Source organism: Camelus ferus, chromosome 13 (assembly GCF_009834535.1).
Source record: "Camelus ferus isolate YT-003-E chromosome 13, BCGSAC_Cfer_1.0, whole genome shotgun sequence".
Lineage (NCBI taxonomy): Eukaryota > Metazoa > Chordata > Mammalia > Artiodactyla > Camelidae > Camelus > Camelus ferus.
The window spans coordinates 19,007,913-19,017,503 of NC_045708.1; the positions used below are offsets into that span (position 1 = coordinate 19,007,913).

At 53.0% G+C, this 9,591-nt stretch overlaps 1 protein-coding gene across 1 annotated transcript; it reads left to right on the forward strand.

Annotated features, from left to right (window-relative positions):
• Positions 1-5,871: 5,871 nt before the first annotated feature.
• Positions 5,872-9,008, forward strand: GPR3 (G protein-coupled receptor 3). The gene is made up of 2 exons (XM_032495619.1): positions 5,872-5,950; positions 6,983-9,008. The coding sequence occupies exon 2, from the start codon at positions 6,988-6,990 to the stop codon at positions 7,978-7,980; it is 993 nt and encodes a 330-aa protein (XP_032351510.1). The 5' UTR covers positions 5,872-5,950; positions 6,983-6,987; the 3' UTR covers positions 7,981-9,008.
• The last annotated feature ends 583 nt before the right edge of the window (positions 9,009-9,591 follow it).

Sequence of the window (9,591 nt, forward strand, 5' to 3'; positions counted from 1 at the left end):
GGGCGCGGGGGCGGGGCCCGGGGGGGTCGGCGGACAGCTAGTGTGGCGTGTCCCTTCTGGACTCAGCTCCGCCGGGGTGTGGGAAGCGAGACCCAGGCAACCCGGGGCAAGGCCAGGTGGGCGGGGTCACTCTGGGCGGGGCTAGTGACGTGTGCGGGCGGGCCAGGTTTGATGGTCTGGGTCCCGGCTCAGACTAAAGGGGGCGGGGTCCAGGACTAGTTGCCGGCCTGGTCCCTGGATACCTCCACCAGCAAATTCGCGAAAACTCTTGAGTTATTACCCTTACTTCACAGATGAGGAAACCGAGGCTCACAAAATGAGTGACTAGTCGGTCACAGAGTTAGTGGCAAAAACTGGATTTTAAGTGAGGTCACGTTCCTGACTTCCAGGTTCCGTGCAGGCGGGGCCTTATCGAGGGCGTCCTCCAACCGAGCTCTACGACAGCTAGGACCGGCCGCTAGGCTCTCGCAGCCCCACCTCGTTTCATCCCTTGCACCCTCCTCTCTTCTTCCCCTCAACGCTCCGTGTCTGTCTGGCACCCGACTGCAAACCATGGTCACATCTTCACCCCCTCCCTCTGTCTCAGGCCCCAGGCTGAAGTCCTGCAGATTCTGCCTCTGCGTATCCCCTGGCTCCTGTTCCCTCACCTTCCCTTTGCTGGCTTCACTGCCTCTCAGCCTCCAGGCCCCTCCCCAAGTCAGCCTTCACAGTGCAGAGCTCTCCTGAAAATATGGATTCAACCATGAAACAACTTTTCAGCTCAGCTTGGTCTCCACGACCCTTTGATTCCTGGTTCTAGAAGTCTCTACAGCATGTCTTGTGCTCACCCAAACACCTTTTTACTCTCTGAGAAAATAGAATAGCCCCTTCTCAACACACACCCTCTTTTGTACCTCCTTGCCTTTATCCTATAGCTATTCTCTCTCCTGGAGGTTCCTTCTCCTCTCCTGACTCCGTATGTCTGGCAAAATAATCCTTCATGACACCACTAAGAGGCCACCTCCTGCAGGAAGCCCTCTATAACTGTCCCAGAGCCAGGCTGAGCTGCTGCAGCACTTGTCCCAGCTGCACCCAAGCCCTCATCCTCTCACCATCTCTTGCCTGGGTGACTGCAGTGGCTTCCTGGTAGAGCTTCTGCTTCTGCTCCCCACTTCCAGTCTGTTCTCCACTCAGTAGCCAGAGTGATCCTTTGAAAATGTAAGTCAAATCACATCATTTCCCCATGTTTAAGCCCACCAATGGCTCTCATCTCACTGCTTTCCAAGACTTACATGATCTTCCCCCTGCCCACCTCTCTGAGCTCAACTCCTACCTCTCCTCTTGCCTCATTTGGCTTCAGACACACTAGCCTCCTCTCTATTCCTCAAACACGTCAACTCTTTTCCTCCTCACACTTTGCACCTGCTGTGTCCTCTCCTTGAAACTCTATCCTCTCATCAACTGACTTGCTCCATCACCTCCCTACTTAAAAGAGGTCTCCTGGTTTGTTATTCTACATCATGACACTTCCTATTCCCTTCAGAACATGTATCAACTGTATAATTAATTACTCATTTGTTTCCTAGGCTATAAGTTCCATGAAGGCAGGAACCATGTTTACCTTCACCTGCACACATAAAAGTTAAGTAGGTGCTTATTAAATAACCACAATTACCATGTTGTGGCCATGTACATGTTTGTCTGTTCTGCTGGTCTGTGAGATCCTCAAAGTCTCCCTACTTAATATCACATTACTTACTTGTATATTGTCCATCTCTCCCCACTGGGATGGAAGCTCCATGAGGAAGGAAGTGATTTTTGTTCATTGCTGTATCCTCTGTGCTAGAACTGTACCTGGGAAACAGTATATGCTCAATAAATATTTACTGAATGTTGAAAATGCAGGGATATGGCCAGATCATCTCTCTGTCTGTAGCACCCACTCAAACTCAAGCCCAGAGGAACTGTCAGTGAATATTGGCTGAACGAATGAATGGGTCTGTGCTAAGAATGTATGCATTGATGATGCCCAGATTTGGGGGCTTGGACAAGGAGTTTGTGTGGATATTACCTGTGTCTCTTGCACACACACCTCTCTTCAGAGCCTAAATGGACAGGATTCTCCAGGTTGAAGAGAAAAGAGGTAAAGTCTTACCTGGAAGTGAGAGCTCCCAGCCATCTCGTGGTCACCTGGGGAACTGCAAGCATTGTCAGCCCTAGTCAAACTTCACTTTCAGTCCTTTCTGGGGAGATGGTGATAGCTAAGCTAGAATGAAAGGCACACTGGATTTGGTTATAGAGAGACTGACTTCTGATCCTAGCTCTGCCATTTACTGTGTGATTTGGGGAAGTCCTTTGGCTTCTCTGGGCTTCATCTATGAAATGAGGATGCAGGATTATTATAAGCATTGGGCTCTCGTCTGGCACCTGGTGGGTAAGAAGGACTGGAGGGGGGTGTCAGTGATGGGAATGAATCAAGGAGGCAGGGCAGAGGGCATGAGGAGGAGAGAGGAGGATGGGCTTCCCCTTCCCCTAGGCAACTGATCTTTGGGAAAGAGAGACCTGGTTGGCAGTGATGGCTTCAATGGTCCTGTAGACATGGGGCAGTTTTGGAGCATAAGAGTGTTCATGTGAAAATCTGTAGCCTCACTTGAGTCTCTTTGAGTTTCTGGGGTTTCTTATGGTTAGAAATATCACTGCAGTCTTCTCCCTGGATGCCTGAGGATCACCTCCATCACAAATGACCCTGTAACTATCTGGGTCAGGGAATTCTGGCCAACCAGCTACTTCAGTGGAAACATGATCATCAATGTTGTTTACCCTGGAAGGGCAACTCAGTACCCAAGACAGAAATTTGGGGAAAACTAGCCAAAAGTTACAAGACCACACCAGACGTCATCTTTATATTTGGAGTCACAACCCATTTTGGTGGCAACAAGACAACTGGCTTAGGCATGATTTGTGATTCCTTGGATTATGCAAGGAAAATAAATCAGCACAGCCTTGCAAGACATGGCCTGCCTGAGAAGAAAAAGAACTCAAGGAAACAACATACGGAACACGAGAACAGAATGAAGGAGGTCCGGGGGACCACAAAGGCCAATGTTGGTGCTGGCAAAAGGAAGGTGGGGGAAAAAAAGAAAGGAGTGGAGATTCAGTAGTGACTTTATCTGTGATGATTGTGCAGATTTTTCATGAGAGGATTAACAAACTATGAAAAATTAAAAGGATCACTACCACTCAGAATAGCAGAAGATAGTCTCTCATACACTGTTTCATGCCAGCTTCCCAGCAAACTTCATGCTTCTCTGCGACCAGCTGGATAGTTATTGGTACCCAGCTCTGATGGGGGAGAAAGTGGATACCTGGGTCCTGGGGCACTGATGGCCTTGTATTCTAATGCCCCCAAATTTCTTGACACCTTGACACATGCAAATTACTACTTTTTCTGAGTTTTCCTTCTCTTTTTCTAGATGCTATGTTTAGTTTAATCATCCACTCAACAAGTATTTATTGGATACTCACTATACGCCAGGCGCTGTTCTCCAGGATAGGACAGAACAAAATCTGTACCCTCCTGGAGCTTATATTCTGATGGGGCTGACACATATTTAAACACACACACATGAATAAATTTATAATTTCAGGAGCACTAAGTGCTCTGAAAAATAATAAATCAATTTCATACCAATAGCTTGGAAAAATAATTCAATTTTAACTTATGTCTGCTGCCTCTTATTTACCTCTCATTTATTTGCTCTACAATCCTGTTTCTAGACTTTTGTATAACATAATGATGGATAGTGAAATTGGTTTATCTCCTTGAAAAAAAATCAAGGAAAGGGAGGAGAGAGTGATGGGAAGGGGAGTAGTAATCTAGAGTAAATGTCAGGAAAGCTTGCTCTGGAAGAAGTGACTTAGGTGCAGAAACCTGAGTGAAGTGAAGGAGTTTCAGGCAGAGGGATTAGCCAGTGCAAAGGCCCAGGGGCAGGAACACACCCATCCACAGTCTGTGCTCTCAATGGTGAGGTTCCCTGAGGCTCCTCCTCACTCTCTGCTCCCTCCCCTGGTGATGTCCTCTACCCCTAGAACCTCAGTCACTAATCTGCACACCTGTGCCTCCCAGGTCTCCTCCTCCTGTCAGATATACCGATAGTCAACACAGCCACTGCTGATAATGTGCCAGGCTCCTCCTGACAAAGTAGATACTAACATTCTTTCCATCTGATAGATGAGAAAACAGGCACAAAGAGCCTAAGATATTCACCCAAAGTCACACAGCTAGGAAATGGAGGAATTGGGATTTGAACCCCAGTCTATACTCCTAACCACATCTACCTGCTAAACACCCCAAACTCACCATATCCAATCTGAAGTGCATTATCTTCACCAGCCCTGACCCTCTCCTTTTCCCATGTACCCTTCCACCTCCTTCCCCTGCCCTGCACCGACTGTGGGAGCTGTAGTGATTCTGTTTTGGGAAGAGAAGTTGGTGGGGCCCGGAATCTGGGCCCCTCTGGTTTCCTCAAGCCCTAACCTGATCCCTGCCCCCCACCCCCATCCCACAACAGGTCTGGTTGATTCCAGTGAGTATGAAAGCTAGAGATGGAGGAAGAGCAGCCAGTTCTCTTCCCCCAGGACCAGCCAAATCTGTCATGTCTGGAGAAGTCAGCTGAGAGAGGTTCCCTGGGAACAGGCAGGGTTGGGGAAGGGGGAGCTCCTTCTCCGTGCCCTATCCTGCCAGGGTGCCTAAGACGGGTGGTTGAGAGATGCCTGCCCTAGGGACTGAGCTGCCAGGTTTTCTGCTTCCGAGTTTTTCCCGGCTCCCGACTCCTGCTGCTTCGGGGAAGTGCCCCCACCACCACCACCACCACCCTGCTGGCTTTCCAGATCCTTGAATAAATAATTCAGGTTTTGAAATCTTGCCAGGCCCACCCCACCTCCCGTGCTGTGAGGGCGCTATTGGGCTGACATGATTGACGTCACTCAGCTCCTTATGCCAGCCCCAGCATCACGAGGACCTGCCCTGGCAGCAACTTACCTGCCTGGTCACTGTCAGTCCAGACCCTCTCCCCTGTCCCAATCACCCTGGGGCCCACTCTCCACAGTCGCTTTATATCTTCATTCAAGGACCCTGCAACCCTTATCACAGCCTTGTCACTTCAGTACGTCAGCACTTGTGACAGGGTCACGGTGACCTGAAGTCCTATCACCTGGACACACAGTCTTCCCTTTCCCTTGCCACTGTCTCTGCCATCCTGGGACCCCTGAATCCCATCATGCCACACAGTCACCCTGACGCTGCTTCCCTCTCTACCTCCGCGTCCCACAGCCACCATCCCCCAAGATCCTGTCATCATGCTCATACTGTCACGGCCACCCACCTCCCTGCTCCTTCGTGCTCCTGTCACCGTCACCTCAGGGCCCCATTATCTTAGCAACCCCCGTCATCTTCACCGGGGGCGCTCATTCAGCCCCATCACTTTGTCTCCGTCACTTGAATTCCGTCAGCTTGTGTCTGCCACCCAAGGGTCCCAGCACCCCACAGCCTATTCAGGTCCCCTTTCTGCTCCCCACATACATCCCCTTCAGCCTCCCTAGGACTTCTCCAAGCCTCTCGCACCAGAGCCCCCGAAACCCCTGGCCGGTAGAGGGCGCCGCGTCAAGGACAGCGAGTACCGACTCAGGAGGGGGCGGGGCCGCAGCCACGGTTGCTTTTTATGAATGGGGGAGCGGGCGGCACGAGGCCTCATTACTATGCCGAGAGGAGCGCGCTGCGCCCCAGCGCGACGCGCCCATTGGCCAGCCGGGCCGCTGACGTCACTGAACCGGTGGCCGGGGGCGGGGCGGGGCGGGGTGACTCACGCCGCTTCTCCCGCGGCCGCGGGGGCTTCTCGGGGTCCCCACATACCCTGTGCAGCCCGAACCCAAGCGGAGCCTCCCCTGGCCCTGCCGCGCCCGGTCCCGAGAGGTGAGTAGCGGGCCCCGCAGAGGGCACCTGGCGTCCGGGAGAGCACGTAGGATGCTGGGGCGCTGGGCCAGCGGTAAGGCTCCCAGTGGGTGGCTGGGGTCGGAGGTCGAGACCTGGAAGCCAGATTCTGGGCTAGCAAGAGGGGACTCAGTGTCTGCGTGCTGAGAGCCCTCAGTTGGGTGACCTGGCTCGGGGGTGAGCACTCCTGCAGGGACTTGAGGCCCTGTAGGAACCAACGGTCATCTGAGGTTGGGCCGGCAGGAGGCGTCTGGGAAAGAACCCAGGCGTCCGAGCAGGAAGAGTGTCTGACCTAGGGATCCAGACATCCGAGCAGGAGGCGGAGTCAGGCCCAAGATCCAGGTGTCCGAGAAGAGGTCTGACTCAGGGATCCAGGCTTCCAGCAGGGGGTGTATGTTCCAAAGACCCAGAGGTTCAGGCAGAAAGAGTGGTCTGGCTAGGGACAGAAGTCTAGGCGGATGTGTGTTAGGGGGGCTGAGTTCCAAAGTGTTGCTACCCTAGGAGGGCAATGCGGGGGCTGGCGGTAGCTTCATGAGCATTCTCTTGGGGTGGAGTCTGGGGATGGCAGCACTGAGAATCGTGAGGGGTCTGGTGAGCCTCAGAAACTGAGCATCATCCTCCCTGGTGGGGAGGGAGCAGAGCTGCCCTCAGTCTTAAGATGTTTCCCTCCCCAAGTCCTTGGCCTTTCCAGGCGTCTCCTGGATCCTATGGGCCTCCATCCACTTATGGTAGTCCTTCATCTTGTTCTCCTCTGGTCACACATGTGGGAGAAAGAGGCCTGTAGGACTCAGGGAGTTGGAAGGGAGGATGAAGACGACCAGGACAGTGATCCCCAGGAAAAGAGACCCCTGTTGGCCTGGGGGCATGAGAAAGGGAGAGTAAACGTATCCTGGAAGGAGGTCCAGGGCACGAGTCAGGGAACAAGGCATTGGGACCCAGCCAAATATCCTGTCAGCAGACCCCTTCACCCAGCACCCAGGCCTGCCAGCTTCTCATAGGGCCTTTCTCCTGCAGGTACCATGATGCGGGGTGCAGGCAGCCCCCTGGCCTGGCTCTCTGCTGGCCCAGGCAACATGAACATGAGCAGCGTGGGCTCAACAGAGAGGCCCACAGACCCAGATGCACCACTGCCCTCACCTAGCGCCTGGGATGTAGTGCTGTGCATCTCGGGTACCCTTGTGTCCTGTGAGAACGCACTGGTGGTGGCCATCATTGTGGGCACTCCTGCCTTCCGTGCCCCCATGTTCCTACTAGTCGGCAGCCTGGCCGTGGCAGACCTGCTGGCAGGATTGGGCCTGGTCATGCACTTTGCTGCTGTCTTCTGCATTGGCTCAGTGGAGATGAAGCTGGTGCTGGTTGGCGTGCTGGCGATGGCCTTTACTGCCAGCGTAGGCAGCCTACTGGCCATCACTGTCGATCGCTATCTTTCTCTGTACAATGCCCTCACCTACTACTCAGAGACAACAGTGATGCGGACCTATGTGATGCTGGCCCTGGTGTGGGGGGGCGCGCTGGGCCTGGGGCTGCTGCCTGCGCTGGCCTGGAACTGCCTGGATGCCCAGACCACGTGTGGCATTGTATATCCACTCTCCAAGAACCATCTGGTGGTCCTGGCCGTTGCCTTCTTCATGGTGTTTGGCATCATGCTGCAGCTCTATGCCCAGATCTGTCGCATCGTATGCCGCCACGCCCAGCAAATTGCCCTCCAGCGGCACCTGCTGCCTGCTTCCCACTACGTGGCCACCCGAAAGGGCATCGCCACCCTGGCCGTGGTGCTTGGGGCCTTTGCCGCCTGCTGGCTGCCCTTCACTGTCTACTGCCTGTTGGGCGATGCCCACTCCCCGCTCCTCTACACCTATGTCACCCTGCTCCCTGCCACCTACAACTCCATGATCAACCCCATCATCTACGCCTTCCGCAACCAGGATGTGCAGAAGGTGTTGTGGGCTGTCTGCTGCTGCTGTTCTTCTTCCAAGATCTCATTCCGATCCCGTTCCCCTAGTGATGTCTAGTCTCATCCTGTTGACCCTTCAGCCCTGATCACTACAGAATTCCAGAATGTTAGGTCCTCCAGGGCTTTGTCCCAACCCTCCCAGCTCCACACCCCCAAGATCCAGCTGGTTCTGGAGTTCTAGGACATTGGGTGTTTCACAGGATTCTGTTCAGATCCATACAGGGCCCAGCTGGCTCCATGGTTCCAGAATGTTCAGGTGGTCAGGGTTCCACTCAGAAATGTCCCACAGCCAAGCTAGCTTGGAGTTCCAGCATGCTGCTGGGTGTTCTACAGTGCCATTCCAAGTCCCTGATCTTCCTCCTCCCTTGACCTTGATCATGTCACTTTACCTTTGAGTTTCTGAGCTAAAGAGTCAGAGAGGTTAGTTACTCAGTAGCCTAGATAAGAGAAAGAAAGATTTACCTGTATATATGAGCACATACAAAGAAGAATATCTATTTACTATTTATTTATTTATGAATTTATTTATGGGTGTTAAGGGGAGAAAAGAGACCCACCCCTTGAAATCCAGGCCATACCAGGGTACTCCTAGTCCCCAACACCCCCATTTCTGACCTCAGTTCCTAGAGGGGGGGAAGGGAGAGAGAGAAACCACGTATTTTGTTATTATTTTTGCTTATTTTTTAATCAAAGAGATCATAGAAACCAGAGCCTTCTTCCCAGACCCGCCCCCCTCGGGTTTGCAGGGGGAACACACCAGCCTCTGGTTTTTTATTTTTTTAAGAAGCCATCACCTGAGAAACCGAGAATTCCTCTGCGCTGGGAGCCGGCTGCCCTCTGGTGGCCGTTTTGGGGAAACTGCAGCCCGGCCAGGCAGCCGGGACCAGGCCAAGCAACCCCAGCTCCACTCCAGCCTGGCATCCAGCGCCACAGCCAGAGCTTGGGGGCCAGGCCCCACCCTGCGGTGCCCTAGAGGAGGCAGGGTGCAAGCCAACACCTGACTCCTCTGCCAACTGGGGTATGGCCCCCAGTGCACTCCCTATTTCTGTCCCTGACCCAATCCTCAATAAAAAATGATTTTGTGATAAATACTTTTGTTTGTGTGTGTGGAGGGTGTGGAGTGGGGCCTGATGGAGGATAGCCTTGAATGGGAGGATTAGGCCAGGTCTGGGGGCCTCTGGGGTATCTGGGGAGCTGGAGAACCAGATGGAGTATGGCTGGCAGGAGTATGACACCTCCCACCCCAGGGTGCCAACCAGATGTGTCCCTCTGCTCAGACCTAGGCACCTCCAGGCAAGAACCCATCTCCTCCTGGGGACAGGAACCCCTGGTACTGGACCCTTCTTGGGTTGAGGATGCCCACATCCTGCCTACATTAACTGTAGTTTGGGGCTTTGGCATGAAGTATATACTCAAAGCATGTAGATGTTCCAGACAACCCCTTCTAATCATGAGTCTTTACTGTATGCTAGGTACTGTGCTAAGTGTACTATGTACATTACCTAATTTATGCCTAACAAGCATCCCATGTCACAGGTAATATCTTCTCCATTTTACAGATAAGGAACCAGGCCGAAGGAGGTTCAGTGACTAGCTCAGGTGACTGGCTCATACAGCTAGGAAATGGTAGAGCCAGGATTCAAACCAGGAACCTGTGCACTGTACTGGC

Excerpts from the sequence above, each read along its gene's own strand:
- GPR3 (XM_032495619.1), top strand. The coding sequence starts at position 6,988 with ATGATGCGGGGTGCAGGCAGCCCCCTGGCCTGGCTCTCTGCTGGCCCA.